General features: G+C 34.4%; 2 protein-coding genes across 2 annotated transcripts; one reads left to right on the forward strand and one right to left on the reverse strand.

Annotated features, from left to right (window-relative positions):
* Positions 1–631: 631 nt before the first annotated feature.
* On the forward strand, positions 632–1,603 carry LOC145102750 (VQ motif-containing protein 11-like). Its single transcript, XM_079040217.1, has one exon. The coding sequence runs from the start codon at positions 797–799 to the stop codon at positions 1,331–1,333; it is 537 nt and encodes a 178-aa protein (XP_078896343.1). The 5' UTR covers positions 632–796; the 3' UTR covers positions 1,334–1,603.
* A 378-nt stretch (positions 1,604–1,981) lies between these two features.
* Positions 1,982–11,698, reverse strand: LOC145102749 (Tetratricopeptide repeat (TPR)-like superfamily protein). The gene is made up of 23 exons (XM_079040216.1): positions 11,401–11,698; positions 11,240–11,301; positions 11,070–11,162; positions 10,634–10,706; positions 8,502–8,861; positions 8,348–8,412; positions 8,035–8,166; positions 7,887–7,928; positions 7,303–7,824; positions 7,074–7,228; positions 6,476–6,950; positions 6,309–6,371; positions 6,132–6,233; positions 5,716–6,033; positions 5,541–5,633; positions 5,343–5,444; positions 5,147–5,251; positions 4,926–5,059; positions 4,644–4,827; positions 4,447–4,578; positions 4,101–4,213; positions 3,923–4,001; positions 1,982–3,556 (listed from the first exon to the last, which is right to left on the reverse strand). The coding sequence occupies exons 1-23, from the start codon at positions 11,468–11,470 to the stop codon at positions 2,165–2,167; spliced, it is 4,866 nt and encodes a 1,621-aa protein (XP_078896342.1). The 5' UTR covers positions 11,471–11,698; the 3' UTR covers positions 1,982–2,164.
* Positions 11,699–25,172: the final 13,474 nt, after the last annotated feature.

Here is a 25,172-nt window from a genome sequence, read left to right on the forward strand (position 1 = left end):
ATTAGATAATTCGGTTTTATTCGAATAGTGAACAGCCCTATGTACATGTATGCGCTTTGTGGAACAGACTTACGGTTGGAAAGATGCAAAAAGCTTCATCCCGAAGAGATTCGAGAACTGTCCGGTCATAGGAGTAGATTTCAAGTTCATATATTGCCAAAGAATTTTCCCCCGGCTTACATTTGGGCTGAGCATGGAGAGAGAAAAGAGAAAATATTCAACGGGCATATAAAATGTGGTGGTAAAACACGCTGATGTGCCCATTGAAACCAGTTAAAATAGGTCTGGATGATTAAAAAGAAAGGTTACTTTTGATCTTATGTCCATATAAAACAATAAAATAACTTTAATAACTAAATTGACCAACTTAAAAAATATAGTAGGCATTTGTGTCATTATATATATATATATATATATATATATATATATATATATATATATATATATATATATATATATTATCATACAACTTTATTCATTTGATAAGTTTTATAAAACAAAATCTGTTAAGCATCAAGACAAAGAAGCTCCCGTGGCTGTGAAGTAAGAAAGTGTTTGATAACAGAAACAGCAAAACAACCAAAAGCAACATAAATCTAAACCCAAATTGCATGTCAAAACTCATAACACATACCAAAATCCTACATCTGTTATGTTGTGGTTGGTTAGTTTTAGCTTCAGTATATATCCACATGCCACATTGTTTTGATCACATCCATTTCATTCCCCATCTTCTCTCTTCGTTTATATCTAACAAATATTTATTATTATTATTATTTATTTTTTTTAAATTTTCATGGCTTCTTCAGAAGGACCCGACCCGGATCCTCATCTAAAACCACAACACTCCACCACCTTCGTGCAAGCAGACCCTTCTAACTTCCGGGCCGTCGTCCAAAGACTCACCGGAGACACCACCCACAAACTCCCAAACTCCATCCCCTTCCGCCACGCCGGAAAACCCACTGCTCACCGGAGATCCGGTTATAAACTTCAAGAACGAAGGAAAAGTGTTAAGAAACTCGAGATCACTCTCAGCAACGTATCACAGCCTGTCTGTTTCATGTCTCCGTTGGTGGTGGAGAGAGACAAGAGTGTGGTAGGGTTTGTCGGTGGGGATGGTAAGATGGTGGAGGAATCGCCGGTGTCGACGCTGGCTGTTTGTGCAAGAGGGAGCCCAGGAACGCCGATGGAAAAAGAAGGAGAAGAAGAGAAAGCCATTGCGGAGAAAGGTTTTTACTTGCACCCGAGTCCGATTCGAGAACCCGAACCCGAACTCTTAATTTTGTTTCCGCTCACGTCGCCGAAGAACGATCCATCTTATTCTTCATAAAAGCGTCACAGTCGTTTTAATCATTCATTGTGCTCATGTGATTTGACTCGTTAAGTATACAATAAATTAACAAAATAAATTTATACAAAATGATAATTAATAAATAATTGCATGTTACGTTATGTATTTTGGATATGTTGTTAACCACACACTTCATTTATATGAATCATGCCAAATGATTTTGAACCCGATCCTAATAACATATTACACAAGACTTGTTATCTTTAAAAACATGTTTTCAAACAAAAATTCCAATACATTTACCCATTTTCAACATATTAAAATATAGATTTTTCAATAGCTTATTGATATAACACTTTTTTTTAATGAAAAGGCTTAATTACCAATCCATTTAAATATAGTTTTTTTAATATCTTATTGATATAACAATCAAAAATTGTTGTTGGTTTGTGAATTGAAGGCTGGATACAAAATATGTCAATTGCTGTAATCATTCAATGTATCATATAAATCGATATTAAGTAAATTCTTATACTTATTTTCAAATAATCTTTAATTACAACTTGTGTCCAATCTTACTTTTTGTTACATAGGCAGTCCCTTTCGATTTATTATGGTCTTTATCACCATCTCTGTTAAACATTGCCGTTAAATGTTAGTAAAAAGAGTATTTTATCCTTTTACTGATTTGATCCAAAAACAAAATGGTCATATTTGAAAAAAACTAACAACCCAGTTGTCAGATTTAATGTTACATAAACCAAACATTAATGATTTTATTATTATGAGTCAAACAAAACCTCTTACACCAAGAGTAACAACAACAATACTCGCAGCAGATTTGAACCAATTTTATTCATTCAACTCAACTCAACGCACGGAAGCAGACACAGATTGCTGTTGAGTATGTCCATACAAGCCACTCACCCCACTTGCAAATTGTTGTTTATTCCTTCTCCTTTTCGTCACCATAACAAACCCTTCACCATCTCCATTTCCATTATCATCTTTATTTTTCTCCACCACTCCTTCATCATCCCCATAAATTATCTTCATAATCGCGGGTGTCTGTGTCTGTGTCAGTGACTGTGGGGGTGCACTATCACTTTTAACCACTCCACTCTCACTTTCACTTTTCACCTCCGAGTTATCACGAACCGACTTCACAATAAAACTCAACAGAATCTGTCTCGCCAGCTCAGCTTTTTCAACATCCGAACTCATCTTTTTCACCTTCTCATCTTCACTCGACCCTGACCCGGACCCAACTGCCCCACCTTCCGAACCCTGCCAAGCCCGTTTTGGGACGAACTCAGGTGCGTGTGGGTTCATGATCCGTGGGCTAGACCCTGACCCGGACCCGAACCCACTTCCAGGGATTTGGTATTTTAAGAACCCGTTTTTTAACCGAAACGATTGGGATTGTGTCATTCGGTAGTATAAAGGCGAGCGGGGCCCACACGGGACTCGAGCTGCGATTGGCGGATATTCGGGGATGACATCGTACACGTTGTTTTGAGGGCTGAATGGTTGAGCTGAAGCTGAAAGTTTGCTTCCGTTTGTTTCGGTTGTGTTGTCTGTTGTGTTACTACTTGTTTCTGAATCTTTATTTTCTTCCGTTGACTTTGTTGACTTTTCTGATTCTGGTGTAGTTTCGTGAACCGTGTCTACTTCTTTTATGACCTCATCCTCTGGTATTGTGAGATCTACAACATCAGGTTGCGGTTGTTGTTCTTCATTCTTGACCTCATCCTCTGATGTGATGTTTTTTACGTTTTTGTCCTCGTGAAGTTCTTGTTTTTCGAGTAAGGGTTTGAGAATTGTACCTGGTGGGGCGACTGCAACTGCTTTGTATGAGACAGACTTGGAAGCCATAGTTGCGGTAGTTGGGGAAACCCTAGGGGTGATTTTGGAAATTGAACTTGTTCTTGGGGTTACTTTTGGAATGACAATGGCTTCCTTTTTTTCCTGGATGTGTAGTTTGGTTAGGTCCGGACGTCTTCGGTTGAACTTTTTTTGACCCGTGTGTCCTGACCCTGACCGGATCTTTGGATTGGCTTCTTGCCATCCTTCATCGGAGATTGGCTCTTGGAATTCTTCTGTGACTAGTGTTACATTTTTAGGGGTATTTTCGTCCTTTTTCGGTTTTTGGATTACCACCTCTGGTTCATCTTCTTGAATAGTAGTGGTTTCAACAGTATCATTGTTTTTTGAATCTGTTTGTGTTTGTACTTCAGGAGACTTTTCGCCAACTGGTGATGCCTGATAATATAGTAGCAGAATATACTTTATTTTATTTTTCATTTTCTGGTTTCCACATTCAAGTTCGTTAATTGTAATTACAATAATGTTTAGAATATATATTTAAAGTTATATATCTTTTTATTTACATATACTATAAAAACTCCATTCAAAAATTTATTTCGTTCAACTAGGCTAACCAAACATGACCATGGAATGTAATCACTCATTCCATCACCTTGCTAATTCCATTACCCCATCCAATTCCATTCCATCCAACCAAACAAACCTTGTTTGTAGGTCAAGTTAAGTACTAAAAATATATTTGTTAAAAAAAAAAAAAAAAAAAAAACTTTTGTTGCTTTGTTAAACTCTGTATTTAACTACCTTGGTACGACGTTTCCTCTGTGCATCTCCTCCCTTGGAATCCTGATCTGGATTAATGAAATCAAGTAGATCTGATACACTGCAAGAATGAAGTCAAAGTATATTTATTAGTCAACAGAGGTAAAAAATTAAACAGTCTTCTACATTTGGGTAAAAATTGGATATACCATATTAATACCTAAGATGACCCTTGCTTGCAATCGAAGCATCTGGTTTTGGAGTTCCATTTCTTGCTGCTTCTTGCTGCTCTAATGCTTTTGATTCAAAATATTCAAGCCATGCAGCAGCATCCTAATCACATCAAAATAAAAAAAAACAAAAAAAAAAAAAAAAACACAAATCAATACACCATCATCTGAAATCTGTTCCAAGGCTTATGCGATGTCATTGTCCATGTAGGATGTACACGTGTAATAATACTGCTGACGTGGCAAAATATTTAGAATGTTTTTATTTGAACTCATGTCATCATAATTCAAAACTCATTGCTATAATGGGTAAAAAATTTAAAGTAGAATGCTTACCTGAGTACGAAGATCCTCTACTCCCAATTTTGCTTGAAGAATCTGCAATGTAGTTTGCTCATGTTGCACGCTTAAGGAATAAGCTTCCATCAATGAAAGAGCTATAGCTATGGCATGATAGCTTGCAGCAGTCTGTAGAGTCAAACATATTTAGTCAAACAACTGTGTGTGTGTGTGAGAGAGAGAGAGAGAGGGACCTGTATGTGATCAGCTCCTAGTAATCTTTGGTTACACTTTAAGGCTTCATGAAGGTATCTGAGGGCAACATGGACATTTCCCATACCCTCTTCCATCATAGCCACATTAATATAAGTAGCAGCTGTGTTGGGGTGAGAGAGTCCACAAGTGAAATACAAAAGAAACAGAGCACGATTGACATATCTGTGAAAACCACAATCACAATGTAATATTAATTTATTTTATTAATCATTAACCACCTGGTCAAATGTTTGACGAAAAAGTCAACAAGATTGACTTACTTGAGCGCCAGTTCAATATGTTGGAGACGATAGTAAAAGACCGAAAGGTCCCCGTAACTTTTCATTGTGTCTGGATGATCAAGCCCGAGTTCTCTCTCGTTTATGTCCAAAGCCCTTTGTTGATAAATTGTTGCCTACATTACACAGGATTATATTTATTTAACAAAAAGGTAGATTTTTCCATGAGAATAGTAAATAGATTTTTACATGAATTTATTTACCTGATTGAAGTCACCAGTGTGGTAAAGAACTACTGCAAGGAGGCTGTATGCACTAGCAGTGGTTCGGTGATAAGGACCACATACAGCTATCATCTTTGCAAGTGCCTTCAATATTGTATATAGTATATACAAATGTTAACAAATAACACCTTGCTTTTATTCATATAAAGAATGAAACTTTTTGATTTAATGTTACCTTGGTTCCATAGTTAACTGCATCTTCTAGTTTTCCTTTATCAAGGGCAATTTTGGAAGATTCTAGTAACGTACGCCCATCAGCAGAAGAACATAATACGTGCTGTTAAATATACATCAATGTTAGGGGCTGTTTCTTTTTGTATGTGTGTGTGTGTGTGAGAGAGAGAGAGAGAGAGAGAGAGAGAGAGAGAGATACCTTACAAACGGGGACCATGCTGATAATATCAGAACTCCTAAACGGATTTGGAGTTTCCATATCATAGTCTCGTGAAACCAATTCCAAACCAATCTGGATGTGACTGAAGCTATCAGTATTTTATTTTTTTATAAAATTGAAAAACTAAAAAAAAAAAGTTGATGTGAAATGGTACCTTGTGACAGAGTCCACGGAGAACTGATAACTTCCTCAACTGTTGGTATTCATCCTTCATCTTCCAATCATATCTTTTTGCCAAAAAAGATTGCAACCAATGTAACTTAAGACTTTGATCTTCAGTAAATTCTTTACTCTTATCATCTATTCCCCACACCCCAAACAAGAAATTTAAAGCTGACACAATTGTTGCTGACAACTCAGCAAAATTTTCAACAGAAGCAACAACCGCTTCAAGTATATGCTTAAAGGCACGTGTCACCATCTCATGAATACATAGTGATCGTATATGAGGAAGCTTCTCAGCAAGTTCAACCTAATTAGTAAAATTAGAGTAGGTCAGATATTTATTAGTATTTTTTATTTATTAATAAATGTAAATAGAAATCTTGGAACATTATTCAAAAAACTCACCACACGTCCTAAAGAGCGCATACGTAACCCTCTTAAATGCATGAAATCAGTGAGTGTTCGCCCATCAACCGGAGAAAGTTCAAGTGATGCAAAATCTGTCACCTAAAAAAAAGACCAAAATTTTCATTTTGCCATTCAAGTGTATGGTAAAATTTATTATGTAAAAAGGTATATTACCAATTTAGGCAATGCAACTTCATCATAATAAGCATGTGCCATTTCAATAAGCTCATCTCGTGACTGTTATACAAGGAGCATATAAAGATTAAAGAGAGCACTTAGCCTTTTCAACCAAAGTATGAAAGTAATTCCTTGCTTTTATTTTTGAAAAGAGATGAACAAACCTTCAAATGAAGACCAGTTCCACTTTCTTTCAACCTTAAGAAGGCTTCTTCTGGAATCAATTTAGTCAACTCTGACTCCGAGTTTGACTCTTTGATGTCTGACTCACTGACACTGCTTTCTTGACCTAAATTGTTTTCTTCTGTTTCATCAGAGGAATCAGCATCATTTTGCTTCTTTTCCCGCTTTTTCAGCATTTTAAATTGTTTTCCTAAGCCTTTAACCACTGTTTCAGCTTTATCTTCATTGGGTGAATTGTCTCCTGATGGTGTTTCCTGCTTTTGCAGATGTTGTACCCAACAAGATCCCAATTCCCATCTGATAGGCTTTCCAGAAGCTTCTGACTTCTCCAGATTCTTCAAACTTTCTTTTATTACTTGTTTAACCAAACACCTTGAAGCTTCAACATTCCCCTGTTCAGATGACATGGATCCTGATAATTCCACATCTCTTGAGTTGGGAAGCAGAGCCCTTAAGCTGTAAAAGGTTCCACACAAAACAAGTACTAATGATTTTGGGGATCTTTTGTTATTATGATTTGGAATTTATTAATTTCAGAAATCTTTATACATGTATATAAATGAGGACACAGGTCCATACCTGTTAATGTTAAGGGAATTAGCTCCACCTTCTGGTTGATCATCAATCGATATATCTTGTGATATGAACTTTGCCTTTTTGATGTCACCAACAATCTTTACAGTTGCTGTATATCCACAATGTCTTACAAATACAGTACCCAGGGAGGTGGTGTCCTGTAAACAGTAAAAGTTGGCTATATTTATAAAGATTCCATAGCTAACAGGAGATTGAGTTAAGGCATACTTACATGGACTACTGCACTTTCATCTGCTGTTATTCCTTTGAGTAAATTTGTTATAGCAACTTCCTCAGAAGACATGGTAGGAGACCCAACACCAACTACCTTCACTTCTGACTTTGAGCTTGCATCAGCTGCATCACGCCTCACTGTAATAAACAAGTCCCCCACACGATCCTCACGTACTATTGATCCTGGAGAACAGTTTGATGTTGCAACAGAATCTATGACTTTGCGTATGGTTGAAACAGCTTTAAAGATAGAGACATCAACAAACAAGCTATGAAGCAAGAATGCCTTTCGATCACGAATCACCCTTTCTTCCTCAGTCTTGCAAGGAAGGCTGGCTAATATTGCAAACTCTGTGGCCCATGGTCTATGGTCATGTTGACCATTTTGCCCTTGGCCTCCACCATTGCCACCCCAGTTTTCATCTTCTGATGGAAGTGGCTGGAAGTTTGATTCTGAGTCCAAAATGGATGGAGGAACTAACCAAGTGTTGGCCCGAAAACCATATGGAAGATTACCAAACTGAAAAAAAAAACATAATGTCAGTTTCCAATTACACTCTTATAGCATCAATTATATATTACCTTATTATGTTCTAAGTAGGCTTTCATCAAGGAATCATATGCCTGCATAATTTCAACATAAAACTGAGTATTTTTCTCTTACACATTTCTTCCAATTAATAGAAGAGAGAACATAGAGATGAAGCAGAAAAGGAAATAATATACTGACGTTAGCAAAAGCTTGGCTGAGCTGTTGAAGAAGATCCACCAGGGAATGGCTTTGCAAAAACTGCTTTCCCAAGGCGTAGAAGCCCTTTGTGGATGCAACTACTTGAAATAACTTTCCGTTACATATTTTAATCTGCAAATAGAGAAGATATTATCATCTTTGCGAATAATTCACTGTTTTTTCTTCAAAGTATGTTGAATTTTATGATCGACACAAACAACTTTGTAAGTTGTGATGGCAATTTATGATTTCATAATTGTGTGACAATGGAGTTTCGTCTCGAGAAACAATGTGTGTGAGTTTGAGAGAGAACCTGCATTTCGAAGTGATCGCCCTCGCGCTTCTCCTGCGCATCCTGGCCATCAATTCTTTTCAATTCTGAGAATTAAAAATGGCAAAGATCGATTAATTAAACTGGCGTTAATCTCCGATAAGAACGAAAACTCAAAAGGAAACCTGGTGCTTACGTAAGATAGGTGGAGAGAGATTTGAGAAAGAGAAGAATTCGTAGAAATCGGAGAGCTTCGGAACCGGATGAATGGCTGCCATGTCGAGGTTCCCCGATACCGGAGAAGTTGCAGCCGCAGTTGTCTCTGTTTCGGAGGAACCGCCATTTTCAACGGTTTCTCCTCCATCAGACAAGGGAGAGACAGGTCGGCCGGCTGTAACCTGCACATTTTGAGATCGTCCCTTCTTGGATCGAGCTTCTCCTCCGGCGACTGTGGTGGCTCTTCTCGCCTTGGGCTTCCCGAAACGCGTTGTGCTCGCGACGATATCCAATAGTCTCCGCACGTGCGCCACCGCATGCGCCTCCTCCGTGTAGTCCTCTTCAAAAATGTCAATGGCAATTTTGTAAATATAAAACACGTGTCTTCAAATTTTACAAATATTCTATAAATCGATATAATTTATTTTTCAAAAGAGAAATTAAATATCACATGACATTATAAAAATAAACCTTCTGACATATAATTTTATATTATGTCTGTAATTTTAATGATTAACATTATATCAACTAATTAAATAATAGCTTGCTATGCTAAATAAATACAAAAACATATCTCATTAATTTATAGTATATATCATGAGCTATTCCGTTATACCATATTACTTATATATAATATATAATTATGTAACTTTTCAAAAGTATTAATTTATGAAATTGTTTTAATTTTAATTTTTTAGTAAAATAGTTCTCAAATTTACTTTTTTCCAAACAGATACGTATCTTCAAGAGCGTTATAAACATGTAAAACTCCAAATTCCATAAAAATATAAAAAGTAAGAAAGTTATTGGTAATTTTATATAATTGTGAAACTACCCGACAAAAATGGACAAGTTGGGAATATTGCAAAGGAAGCTTTTATGGAAATTAAAAGACAAAAATAAATAATAAGGAAAACTTTGAAGGAAATCAAAAGACAGAAGTATAACTAAAAAAATATATAAAAAAAAATTACTGGTGGCAGAATGAACCCATTGGGTTATATAAAGTGGCAAAATTAATAAGACGAAACTTATATGTAACAGGTGAAATGAGTATTTCTGTGCCTATTAAAACACATCGATTTCATACAAAACTTTTGTTTGAGTTTAAATTATTCTTAATTTAAAAAGTAATAATAATAATTATGTATAAAATATAATTATAAAAGTTATTGTATTACAATCATAATATTGTTTCTTTAACATTGACTATTTAAAGCTAAAATCAGAAGCAAAAACAATCAGTGAAAGAATTAGAACTTTTGTTGTATAATATTTGTTTGAAATTCCGTAATCTTAATTATTTAATACTAAAAAAAAGATAATTGGCAGAAATATTTAATAGTTTTTCTATCCTCCCAATTGGGTTTTTATATTGTTTTTCGAGGTTTGTGTAATCATTTAATTCACGATTGGGTGAGCTTTTAAAAATAAGTAAAGAACATGCCATAGCGTACGACATTGGTGTACACAATAATTTTGTCATGTATCCCTTGGGCATTTCGGTAGAATATGCCTTTATATCAATAATTTTTTGTTTTTCAAAAAATATATAATTTAGTAAAAAAAACATATAATATGTAGGCATTAATAAGTAATTAAATAATTTTTTTTATGTAAAAGAGAAACATTAAATACATATAGGCAATTTAATAAAACTAGAGGTGGCAATTTAATGAAACTAACAATTTCAACAAAAATCAGTTTTATAGTGTAATAATAATAATAACAATAAATAAATATTCTTTTAACTGAAACCTTTTTGTAAAAAAAAAAAACATTACTATTTTAAGAAATCTATCTTATGTAGCTGTGATTTCTTTAATAAATATGACAGCTTTAGGAATATGCATTCAATTTTTTCTTTAAAAAGCTTTCAATTTTTTTTTCCTTGTTTGAACTGCATCCAAAGATCTAGTCATCTAGACAAGCGATATTTCATAGGAGTTGTAGATATCAAATATTTAAAAACCCAAAAAAAGTCAAGAAAATATTATACCTAAATAAATACATTTATATGCATATATATGTTGATATAAATGTATATATAAGATTTAATCGATGATTTATTGTTTGTAGTTTTGTGGGATATTGGTGAAAAAAGCAACCTACCTTCAACCATCTTCATCAAACATGGCTTCAAAGAAACCAAATCCACCCTATCATTCAACTTTGCTCCTTTAACCTGTTCAAAATTATTCAATGCCAACAAATTACTACAGATTTACAGACATTTTCAATGCCAATAATTAATTACAGTCTACCCCTTATTTCTAGAGCCAAAATTTTCAAATACAGACCAATTTCACTATGACATGCTGTTCATCATTAATTACAGCTTTAATGGTGTTGTGAGTTTCAGAATTTAGGCTCTAGGAATTAGTTTTGTCACCAATTTCTCCAATAATCAAGGATTGAAATTAGCGCCGAAAACATAGTAATTATTCATCAATAGTTTTGGTAATTAGTAACGAGTGTTATTGATAATTAATCTGAAATGTTCGAACCAAATTAATGCAATTATCGTGAATTTCTATGGGAAGTTCACCTCGTGTGAGAGAGAGTAATTGGTTAGATGGCAAGTATCGACATTAACAGCTAGTAATTTCTTCACGTCGAGTATTTTGTCTGTGGAGATGCCCTGCATTTTCGTTACAAATTAAGTTGAAATCCATCTAACAAAGTAAATGAATTCGCAAATCCTTAGTTGTAATTTACCTTGAGTATAACTTGAGTTTCATAAGGAGTGATGATAGTTATGTCTAGAACACTAGGAACAACTGCAAAAATTAAAAATCATGTTACTGTAACTGTTATTGATTCTGAATGAGATTCCGATTAGAGAACAGAGAAGATTAAGAGAAGAAGAAGACGAAGACCTTTCTCTTCCTTCTTCTTCTTATCGGCTTTGGTTTTGTTTCCTTTTCCTCTGTTTGACCTCGGTGCCATAGCTTCTGAGTTGTTTTTATTGTTTCCGTGTATTGAGAATGGAATGGAAAAAGGAGGGTTCTTCAATGGCGAATGGAAAATGCCATTTGAGAAATTAATGAAGAATTGGTTGATATGAGAAGATATATGAAGATGAAGATATAAGGATAAGAGTGTGTCTTGGGAGCTATCTCTATTTGTGGATTTCTGAAATTTTCCTGGCCTCTCCTTTGCTACTGTGATTCTCTCTCTCTCTAACTACAAGATACATGTGATAGCCCTTTTAAGAGACCGTGTGACATTGTGAAGGAGAGAGAATATTATATTAAGTAGGGTTAACAATTAACTTTGTTATATAAGATGATATATACATTCAAACGTGTCAAGAATCTTTAAAATTATAATTAAAAAAGTTTACACTATCAATAAAAGTAATCAAATTATTCTATTTATGTAGTAAACTTTTTTTTGAAAAGATTTAATCACTTAGTTTTCAATTTTGTATTTTTTAATTTATCATTATAAAACTTTGTATTTTTTTATTGACATACATGTTATATGAATTACAGATGTGAATCAAACCGCATAAATCGTCTGCACCGCACCACACCACACCTTACTGCATTATGTGGTTTTTGATTTTTACGGTGCAGATTACGGTTTGTATTTTTTATAAACATCAATTTACAGTACGATTTGTGGTTTGAAGTTAGAAAACTAAGGTTCAAACCGCACCGCACTGCAAATTTATATTTTATCAATTTGTACAATCTAACTATTAAATTTCAATAGTTAACTAATATTAGTTTCAATTAATAAAGGTCAATATCTAACGATTCGACGTCAACAAAAGATATATCCTTTATCAGTTTGATGATAAATTAAAACTAACAGAACAACCAATTAGTTTCATAAAGAAAAAACTATATCACAGAGTTGAAAGAAAAGGAAGTGACAATTATTAAGACACATATATATTTATGTTTTATAAGATATATTAACAGTAAATTACAATTTTGGTCCTATGGTTTGGTGATAAGATGTATCCATGTGGTTTAAAGAAGTTGCATTGTATATCCTTAGTCCATTCAAAAAGACCATTTTACCCTTATTTTTAATTTTTTGTTTTTGTTTTATATATATATATATATATATATATATATATATATATATATATATATATATATATATATATATATATATTATTGTTTTTTACACTTACATTTTATTTTATTTATTTATATTTTTTATTATTTAGATTTTATTTGACATTTTTTTAATATATTGTTTAATATTTTTTTTACATTTAGATCGTCTATATTTTTTAGAATAATTTTTTCTGGTTTTTGACATTTTGTTTGAATACATTTAATTTTTTTTGACGTTTTATTTGTTTTTCCTTTTTAAATTACTTATTGTAAAAAAAGTGTAAAAATGTTCCTTAAATTTGAATATTATTAACATAGATTAGGTATAAAGTTTTTTTAATAGGATTAATGGATAGACTAACTAAACTTCGAAAACGGGTTTCAAATTATATAATGATAAATTGGAAACCATATAACTCGAAAACGAATAAAATTTCTAAAAAATGAAAAAAAAAAATGAACTCAAAAACATTGACACATGTGTTTGAGTTATAGGAATTCTGACCGGCATTTGTCATTCGCAACAAAATGTAAAAAAATTACTAAAGCTAAAAAAATTGAACTTAAAACAATTGACACTCTTTTCGAATTGCGGTTAGCCTATACAATAACCCTATTAAAATAAATAATTTTATACATAATATGTGTTAATCATACTCACATTAAACAAACTTCTTTATATTTCTATACAACAAATATTTATAAAAAGCTTTGCAAAAATATAAGAAGAACATTAAAAAATATATTTGAACAAAACATTAAAAAAATACTAGAAAAATTGTTTAAAAATAAAGTCAAAAGAAATGTAAACAAATAAAATATAAAAAAGCATTATATTCGAATAAACTTTCAAAAAAAATATATATATATCATAAAAAATATAAATAAATAAAATAAAATGTAAGCAGAAAAATATAAAAAAAATTAAACAATTATATATATATATATATATATATATATATATATATATATATATATATATATATATATAACAAAATATAAAAGTATGGGTAAAATGGTCTTTTTAAATGGACTAAGGATATAAAGTGTAATTTCTTTAAACCATAGCGATATATTTTGTCAAATTTTCAAAGATTAGACTGAACATATGAATCTAACCAAGCTATAGGTACTAAAAATGTAATTTACTCTATATTTAATTGGATATCAAATGACTTGGTAGAGATGTCAAAAAACCTCGTGGGAGCGGCCCCGTCCCGCTTGAGGGTATTTATTTTAAAAAAACGGAGACGGCTACGGAAGCGGGTAGTTCCGTCCTGAAACCCTCGTGGGGCTCCAGTTAATAAATTTTATATATATTAATTATATAAATATAATAAACAACTAGCTGGGGTACCCCGCTCCGCGGGGTTTGGTTTTGATCATTGTTTTATTTTTTTCTTTTTCGGTATGTATTAGGCAGTAATGTTTATGTTTTAATGGATATTTTATTTTTGTAACACACACACACACACACTTATATATATATATATATATATATATATATATATATATATATATATATATATATATATGTGTGTGTGTGTTTGTGTGTGTGTGTGTATCGTAATTTTAGTAGATAAAAATAATGAGGTTACAGGGACATAAGGGAATGATTAGGGGGTGGTAATTGCAGCCGACTTGGGAGAGGTCAACAGGTTGAGTGTGGTAAGCAAAACGTCATGTACGTCAGCTGAATTGATGATCGCATTAACCATAGGAAAGCAACCGTCATGGAGGGTAATTTGGGTTGTATAAGATCCGTAAAGCGATACCCCTTTTTTGCACACATCTCCTTTTTTGTACACATCGCTTTCGAACGTGGGTCGTAGAAATCGAGCAGGAAGAGGCATGAAGCCGCAACAAATGGAAAAGATCATCAAACTTCTGATTAACCAGGTAGAAGCTGAAACAACTGCGTTGGCAAATGTTGAAAACGATTTCTATCTGAACCAACAAATAAAGGAGGAAATACAACGAAACATGAATCGGGGACCTACGTATGTTAACTATCTGCGGATGGAGAAGCTACTCATTCATAACACATATGAAGCAGGGAAAGCTATCCAAACCATCTATAAGTTAGGGAGGGAAGCGGAAATGAGAATCGAGGAACTGAAGAAAGAGTTGAAGACTCTACTAGAGGATGATCGACCTTATGTGGATTAAGGTGATAGTTTTTTGCAGGTGGTTGTTTCGGTCTTTTGTTTTGGAATGTGTATGGTGTTTTGGGGTTATAAATGGGTATGGTCGAATGTTGTCCATTTTGGAAATGGTATCTCTTTTGCTTTAGTTTGTTGTGTATAGGTAATCGGTAGGGAACCGTATGTGTGGTGGTGATATCTAATGTAATGGTGTTATGTTTTAAGCAATGGAAGTGATAATTAGTATTTTAAATCTACTGATTATAGATTAAGGATGTTTGTGTGAAATGTGTTTTCTTTTGGTGCTAATGGATTTTAGGGAATTGCAGGTTTATGTGGTTCTTATTGTTGTAAAGGACATCCATGGGTAAAATGGGTATTATAGGGAAAAAGATGCTTGTATGTGAATTTTGTCTAAAAAAAATATTTCTTGTCAATTTTAACAAAGCAAGCTACATTGTCGTCAAAGTGTTTGTGGTTGTATATTTGAAAATAATGTTAGCAGTGGTATTGTAGTAAAAGACTCTTGGAATAAGTAAATTTTTGTGAATTATTTATGTTTGTATGGACCTTTTTAGTGGATTAGCATTCTTTAACCAATGTATTCCAACTGTGTTTGGTCAATAGAAGTAAATGGGCATTGCGGTAAAATACTGTTGTATATATTGTCTTTAATTGGGTGGCCAATTGGGTTGTGGTAATTGTTGTTTTTTATGTTTGTCCTATCGATTTGGAATGTAGGCTAGTTAGTTTTGTGAATTAAAAATGTGTAGGATTAATGTACCCCAGCTAACTGTGGGCAACCTTTTAGGTTAGTTATGTTGTCATTGGATAATGATCATTCATGTGTTTGTAAGGTGGACAAAATGTGCATGAAAAGAAAAGAATTGTTGTTAATATTACAAAAAGGATAGTGTGTTCTTTGTAATGATAGAGATGTTGTGTGTTTTTTGTGAAATGAATCTATAGGAAATGGATATTTTAGGATGGTCCAGAATTGAGGTTGTAGTAGAGTGTTTTCTATATATTGAAGGCATACATAAGTGGTACATTTGATAAAGGTTATAGCACTCAAGGTTGCACACTTAACATATTGGCATAAAGTGTTATGTTGTACAAAAGGAGAGAAAGTGATACATAAGTGGTACGTTTGATAAAGGTTATAGCATTTAAGGTTGCATACTTAACATATTGGCCGAAAGTGTTATGTTGTTTACATACAAAAGCAGAGAAAGTGTTTATGGAACATGTGATATTAAGCATGAAAGAACGTGATACATCTGTGATAAGAGAAACAAGACGAGATGACATCTATTTTTTGCGGCTTCGCTTTGTGTCTGTTGATGGTGTTAGCTCATTTGTATCTAACATAGAGGACGTGTTAGAAAACATAAAGGCATCAAATATAGTAATATGATTTATGTGTATATCAGTGGTGTTGTATGATAGGGCACGTGCAGCACGTGTCACAAACGTTGTAGATTCCAGTGTGTTTTGTTGCAATGTGGACCTTGTGGTCGGAACATCTATTTGTGATGTAGGCTTCGAGCTTTCAATGTCTACGATTATGAACCGTAAGTTGTCTTGAGCGGATGCTTTTAGGATGTGAATTGACATGTTTTTTGTCTGCCCTTTCTACTCAGTAATAAAACGTGGAAGTGTTTTCCTGTTAATGGTGTTGTTGTTTGCTATGAGATTTTGAAGGGTAGAGTTGAGCAGTTTCTGACATGAGGTATCAGATATGATTGTTGATATTGTGTCAGTTGTGTCATTTAGTGTTAGGCTAAATTTATATCTAGTTTTAGAATAAGTTTGTTAGGATATGGTATACAACACAAATGTTTTTAATGTAGAATGAAATGTACTTACAAAAATGTTGGGTTTTCAATGACAGAATGTGCACTGCAGTATCATTGTGAGCCTCGTTTATGAATGGGATCTTTACAATTGGGACATAGAACATGATACCAATTGTCTTGAAACAGAATATCTGTGATTGTTGCTTTGATCAAGAAGGTCTTATCCTGCAAACAGATGGTTGTAGTGTTAGGGAATCACTTTTTGTCACTATCATTCAATGAAATTACCTAGGAAGATATCATGTAGCATGACCAATAAGTCTGATCGTTTTCTTGTTTTGATATCCTACAGTGTAACCGGTATTCTAGATGGAATAGAAATAGATCTTTGTGGCCCACTGAAACTGAAATTAGATAGTCATTTGGTTAACAATACTTTTATTCAAGAAACGTGTTGTTTATGGATGAGAAATGTGTCATACATATCGATAAACGATGCTGTTTCAGGTATTTTTGGATTTATGTATACATGGGTGGCATGGGATGATCCATGGCGTAATTCCCCTAGGGATGAAAATGGGATTATATTCATTAATAAGGATTATTATGGTATGATAGTATTTTTTTTGTAAGTTTGAGGGTGGAAGTCGCATACCTGCAGAAATGGAAGATTTTAGGTTTGTAACAGCAACAACTATAATGGTGGGTAATGGGATGAGTAGATCGCGGTTGAATTTTGTTGGGACCGTGATGCATTCATTCTATAGGTTTATTGAAAGTTCGTTGCCACTAAATGTTTAATGTATGATGTTATTATTTGATGGAAGTGTAATATATAATTAATATATGTTACATGATATCAGGGTTACCTGTTGTCCGTTAGGATGAGGAAAACATATGGCTCATCATTTAGTTTTCTATAGTCTTTGATCTTTCATAGAACACCAACAAAATCTAAAAAAGCAATTAATGTTATTATGTGTCTAATCTGTGTGATATAGAATGAAAGACAGATCCGTATACCTGGATAATAAGGTGGTTTTTCTCCAAGTTCCATGAGACGTGGTTTTGTCACTTGTAAAGGGGCTCCAACACCTTCACACTTCAGATCGACTATACTGCACATGACTGCTATGTGTTCACTGTTAGGAAGATAGGGATTGATTGAGGTAAAAGTGTTAGCTATTAAATATAGTAGGTATAAAGGGTTGTTTGGAAAATAATTACGGTAATGTAAATAACAATGACATGAAAGTTAAAATTCAGGGTGTGACAGCTATTATAGACCTCTTTCTGGATTACTTTGTGTAGCAGATCTTTGTAGGCAATGTTTTTAGTCTCGGTAGATATCTAATGTTCATTTGTTTCTATAACAATTTTTATAGTTGCGGGCGATGTTGCTCTGGAGAAAGCTACATACAATTGTCCATGTGCAAAAATTGGCTGAGCTAGATACACACCAATTTTTCTTAATGACCGTCCCTGGATTTTATTGATCGTCGTTGCATAACAGATCTTGACAGGGAATTGTTTTCCTAAAAAACTGAATGACAAATCGGACGGCGTGTGTATGAATTTATGCGAGGAATGTATACACGTCTTCCAATAGAAGTTCCGGTCATTATGGTAGCTTCGATTATGGTTGGTAGAAGTTGTGAAACAATTAACCGTGTACCATTACACAATCATTCCTTCTGATTTATGTTTCTCAATAACATAATTGGTGTTCCTTGTTTCCAGTGAAGTGCATGGGGTGGGATTCCTGGAAATACTAGTTCATTTAGGTATTCTATAGGATACAAGCCTTCTAGATCAGATGTGTGTTTTCCGTTTGGCTACATTGAATCTGTAGTCTTATATACTACACCGGAATTTGTGATAGTTTTTAGAACGATGTTGTTTATCTTATCTGCCACTTCATTTGTTGGACAAACAATTTCCCTTTGTGAAAGATCTATGGCTATTGGGTGGGTGAGTATACAATCTCCATACACAAACTGTATAAGATCTTGCAACGCGCTCGGTCCGGATGGTATCAACAGTGATTCTGGAATTTGAACCCAAGATGTGTTGTCCGGATCATCTGTATTAGGACATCCAAGCAAACCATCTCCAATGTTCAGGAGCCAACGTGCAAAATCTATTATTGATATTGTGTGTGTTTCGGCATCTGTGTTTGAAAGCAAACACATATTTTCTGTAAGCATCATAACTTCGAAAAGGGACCATAGATATGAATTTGGCAGTGTAACCGCTATTTGGGACGACTGGAAGCGTTTGTCTAAAGTCACCACCAAGGAGGATAGAAATACCACCAAATGGTTTTTCATTACATTACAAAACATCCCGTAGTGACCTGTCGAGAAATTCAAAACATCTTCTGTCACTCATTGACTTCTCCGATTTCTGTTCTAGAGCCGAGAGAAGAATGCACACTGCCTATCCTGCTTGAAGATTGCGAGATTTGCATTTGCAATAGCAAGACTCTTATATTAAAGTAAAGATATTGGTTGTGTTTGTTTTGTTTGATAAGTCTCTCCTTACTGGTGCTTCATCCCATACAATAAGTGATGTATGACACATGAGATCACCTAACATCGTTCTCTTTTTTATATCACAAGATTTTTTGTTCGTCAGATCTATTGGAATCTTAAATCTTGAATGTGTGGTTGTTCCAGATAAAAGTAGCAGTGATGCGATTCCAGATGTAGCAACAGCCAGAACCACTTTCCCAATCAATCTAAAATAAGAAAGAATCGTAGTCCATAGAAATGTTTTTCCTGTACCACCGTGACCATAGACAAACATAAATATATGTTTCTTATTTTCAATAGATCCAATAATGGTTTCATAGATTGACATCTGTTGTGCATTTAATCGTGACAGAAGTTCATTAACTTCTTAATGCAGTTGTTCCCTATTGTAAGTCATCTCTTCAAGTAGGAGTCGATTATGAATTACACTAAGGATATCAGATGATGGCATTGGTAAACCGAAATCATGTAATGATATCAAAGGGACAGAGGAACGAAGCGTATCCTCTAAGGTGTGAAGCAGCTACTGTGTTATGAGATCATCTATGAAAGACAAAGACCTATCCATTATTATGTTTTTCATTGTGTAGAGATAATTATCACACATGTTTTCAATTGCCACTTCCCATAAGAGTCGTGGATTACTTACTTCACAAAAAAGTAGCAGATGACAGAAAAGGGATCGCAGTTGTGCTGAAGTTGCCCAGACTGAAGCTTCGGTGAATGCACACATCCACTCGGTATCATCTCAAATTATTCCCAATGCGTTCCAAGCGCTTCTATAGCTTGGATGAACAATGTTGGAGACGGTGCATTTATCTTCAAATGATTTGCAACCCTTCTGATGAGAAAGTAGCCTTCTCAGATAGAACAACTCACCGGACGATGGATGAACAAAGACAACCCGACCAACCATTTTCGATGAGTCATCAGCTCTATGTATCCATGATTTAGAAGGAACATCGCATTTGTAATACTTTGGATAGTCAACATATGTCACATCACGACCGGATGCATCCGTTGCATTGCTCTCAAACCATGCAAGAAGGGTTGTTTTAGAAGCACATGGGTTGGACCAAACCTCTTGTATTGTGCTCTCTTCTTTAAACACAATATGATATGTGTTTTCTCCATGGACAGACATAATTTGAACAGGTGGGTGTCGTGATGTACGTGAAAATCAAGAATACGCCATGCCGCCTCATGTGGAAAGATGTATCTTCCATCTAAGAAATTCTGAATTTCATTTATGAACGAAGATTCTTTTCCTTTTGCATCCACATTATTATTATTTGTGACAACACTTGGGCTAGCTGTATCATTTGTTTCAGTTTTTTGGAGTGCATATCTAACACGATCTGCTCCTTTAGAAATGTATTTGAAGAGATACCTTATCATCATGTTCCACCCACAATACTCAACATTAATATGTGCATCAAACCGAGAACATAACCTTCTATTATAGGGTACGATATACCCATTATCTATGGGAATCCCACGTGTTGTTGTGTGTTTAGCTGCTGAAGAATGATTGTAACGCACATAACCATCAGAATCGAAAAATGTAGATTCGAGTAACAACTTTGGAAAATGTTTCTTACATTTGCCATCCTTCATACATGGAGCATTTTTGTTTAGTGGACCACATGGACCATGAATCATGCATGTAGTAATTGTTTTATACAATGCAGGTTCTGTAACCGAATCTGGAAATTCAGCAGTTATATATGTATTTACATCTTCAGCATTCCATATTTTCGATGAACTATTTACCTATAACAACATATGACAATGTGGGAGACCTTTCTTTTGAAACTCTTTGGTATACAATTTGTGATGATAATTATACTTGTTAAATAACAAAAAGAAGTAGTACTTTGTTTTATGTTAGTCATATGTATGTGAAAATTAGGATGTTTCAAATAGGGGAACATGGAAGATAACAATATATTAATATATTTCCACAAAAGTGTAAAAACGGATTTGTAAGAATCTAAGATGACATAACAATACAAAGTATTTATCTATTGAAAGAAAAAAGGGTCCAGATTTCAAAATCATTCAATTTTAAAAAAATAAGGATCCAACAATGTAATTCAGTATGAACGCAACGATACAATTGTGACAATGTGAGACGAGACATGCATGCAAACCATATAAATACAGAAAGGAAAAATTCTATAAAATTGGTAAAACATTCAAATGAGAACGGATCATAATGCAAGAAGTAGGAAACAATGTAAGTGCATGTAGATAGACATAATGAAAATACAAGAGCAGATATCGTTCTTATTTAAGTGTGAAAGTAAAGGGTAAATACAAAATCGAATGATCATGAAAGCGAAATAGCTGATAAGATATTTGAATCCAAAATAATCTGAATTAACAAAACATTTGAAGTGATAAACCAAGAAAATAACATACATGCATCAACATCACCAAAGGTCTTGTCTTGTTTCAAGAAGTCCAGAAACGCATGAACCTTCTACTTAAAAACCCTCACAATGATATCTTCCCTACTATTTGGATCCTTCTCACGATATATATCCATGTAACGTCTTATCTTTGGCCACTTTACATTGCATGTGAAAGTTATGAAATATTGTGGGTTACCATAAACCCTACATATGGCCAGTGCATCCTGATAGTGACTATACATGTACCGAGGGCCTCCTGTAAAAGAGGTTGGAAAAAAAACTTGTCTTCCAACAGACCGAGCTTCCATGTCCCCCTTTGAAAGCGCATTGTATAGACCACTAACATACTCAAAACGAAGACTGTCTTGATGTTTAGTAATGTAGTCCAACCGTCCCGCCTCAATACAAGTATATGCATCCACCAGATATTACTGAAACAACTGGGACACATTTAAAATTGGAGACCATATTTCTCATCGATCATTGATTTGATATGCATAATACATGTTAACCGCAAGACTTCGAGCATCCAAACCAACTTCATTTCTTAATTTCAACCGCGGAGACCAACCATCTTCACCATATGGAAACAAAATTGGATATTGCAGGGGCATTTGACAAGATGGAGCTTACTAATACGCTGTGGCGGACTAGAATTAGAATGGACTACAATATCATAGCCACTGCAGTTACTGTCATCGCCACTAACAATGCAACCTAACAATCCTGGTGAAGGAAGATCATACATGCGATCCAGAACATTGTTGAACAAACAAACAAAATAAAAAGTTATATTTTGCTGCTGTGCAACATCTTTTGCAGTCTTGAATGTTTGTACATATTCATTGTTGTGAATGAAAAATGAAACTAGGAACATGACTATACCCTCATCCAAATTCCGTTTTGTTGGAGTATCAAAAAACCTCAACCTGTTATCCATTTCATTTTCCGTGTCAAATAAATAAAGCTGAAGAAATTGTGGTCCTTTCTAAGGGTCTGGATAGAGGGAACCAATTTTATGACTAATTTGTCCAAAAATCTTAAACACAAAAGGGCCATGACTATCATTGAGATGATCATCAACATTTGCTCCAAAAGATGTCATACAGAACATACTATTATAAGCTCTAATGTCCCGTAAAAAGCGATCGTCATGAAAAAGGGCTATGAATTCATGTGACATTCTAGAAGGATAGGGAAGAACAACCAAACCACCTCTGCAATAGCGATGATATCTCGGATGCTGAACAGTAGACAGTTTCAAATATCTTTCCCCAAACCAGAAAAAAGCACCACAATACTCGCAGACAAAATCACTGTGACCACAGTCTAGATATTCGGGAAGAAGAGCTAAAGTGTCCGTCCTTCGATACAACCGACGCCGAACAGTTCTATATCCACTAATTGGTGGTGAGTTGGAGGAGGAAGCAACGTCACCGCAAGGATGCTTCTCACCACGACCATAGCCAAACAAACAAAACGGAAACAATCCCTACTACAGTAATACAATGACGAAGAACAAACGAAGCCAAACAAAATAGGTAGAAGAACCCCTTACCTGAAATCAGAAGTAGACACCGAAGGAGAAATGCGGGGACGAACACTAGAGATAGCGTGGAATAATGGATAAAGATGGAAAACAATGGATAAAGATGTAAAACATTGGAAACCACACACAATCAATAACACATGTAGACGGTTTTACAAAATCTACAAAAAACACCAATAACAACACTTTCCAACACAAAAAACACCAATACCAACACGTTCCAACAAAAAAACATCGACAACCATAATAGAGGGACCATTTCTGCCAAATACATGCGACTTTACTGTTCATGTTTGTGCACAATTTTAATATATATATATATATATATATATATATATATATATATATATATATATATAATAATAATAATAATAATAATATAATTTTGAGTTCTAAAATTCAATAAAAAACATGTTTTTTAGTTTTTACTATAATGTTTTTAAGATGTCATAATTTTTTGCTTTTAACATGTAAAATTATGCTATAAATAATTATTTGTTACCAAAAAATAGTTTCTTTTAACCGAAACAATAACTGTTTTTAGCCCAAAAAAGACAGATCAAAATTAATCGGGAATGAGGGCTGGGGCGGGAGATGTAGTTCCCGTCCCGTTTACCCCCGTTAATATTCCTATGACTTGGGCGTTTCCCCTGTGTTTATATGATTCATAGATATTGTTAATAAGATATTATATTTAAGATTCCCGTCCTGTTTACCCCCGTTAACATTCCTATGACTTGGGCGTTTCCCCTTTGTTTATATGATTCATAGATATTGTTAATAAGATATTATTTTTAAGAGAAAATTATCATATATATATATATATATATATATATATATATATATATATATATATATATATATATATATATATATAGTAACACCTCGAAAATCATAGGGTAAAAATTTCAATTTTAATGTAACACCCCGAAAATCATAGGGTAAAAATTTCAATTTTAATGTAACACCCCGAAAATCATTGGGTAAAAATTTCAATTTTAATATATATTCAAACATTCATTTATCTTTATTAAAACATTTAAAAGTATTCCAGAGTAAAACAATTATCAGAGTAAAATCCCAAAATCATGAATTGCGAAACAACACATATGTATACGTTGCGATCAAGTCGGACCCTTCCCTTTCGAACCGGAAGTACCTGGAACCATAAATTACAATCTATAAACATAAAGCTTAGTGAGTTCCCCAAATACCACATATCATACGTATCAAACGAGTCATACATATCATACATATCCAACAATCAATAAAAGTTTTATGTGTCAACCATAGTCTTGCCATTATGCCACAAGCTGTATCATGGTCTTCTCTGCCAGGCCGGGGGCCAAAACCCTGGTTCTTACAGACAAATGCCAGGAGCCGCCTCCTGGTCTTCCATGCAAGTATCACAAAGACAACTAGCATACGATCTACAACTACTTAACTAATTAACTGTCAAAGCTTATCCTCTGGTCTTGCATACAGATTGCCAGGAGCCACCTCCCGGTCTTTCATACAATTGCCAAGGGCCACCCCGGGTCTTCCTGTAAAACATAAAACACATGGGCCGGAATTGGTGCCTTCGACCCATAGTACAGTGAAGAGACTCACCTCGAATGATGAAGCTCACTGAAAGAAATCCCTAGTTGTTGCCCTGACGACTCCTCGAGCTAACAGTACAAAATAACACCCAATTAACACTTGGGTTCCACTCTATTCCAAAATCCATACTTGGGGTAAAATGACCATTTTACCCTTGGCCTAACTTGAACCAAAACTGAGGCCCAAATCTGTAAACCAAAAGATCCACAAAGTCCCACTTATGGCCTAATTTTCCAAATTAGGCCCAACCCTCATAGGGGCCTTATCCTAAAGCCCAATAATTTCCTTAGTCCAAAAGGTGATCTCAGGTGGCCCAAAAGGCCCGAAGAAACAAATTCCAAAGGAGTGGCCCAAAGATGCGAAGCCCAAAAACACAAAAAGTCCAAAACCCAACTGAGCGTTGTACATGGGGCGTATGCTCAGTTACGTTGGGGCGTACTCGACGAATCGAGATCGTGACCAGAACTCACTACGTTGGGCGTACGGTCAATTATGTGGGGCGTAAACTGACTTATTCCAAAATTGATATT

This window comes from Lactuca serriola, chromosome 4 (assembly GCF_051521515.1).
Source record: "Lactuca serriola cultivar US96UC23 chromosome 4, Lser_US96UC23_V15, whole genome shotgun sequence".
NCBI classification, from domain to species: domain Eukaryota; kingdom Viridiplantae; phylum Streptophyta; class Magnoliopsida; order Asterales; family Asteraceae; genus Lactuca; species Lactuca serriola.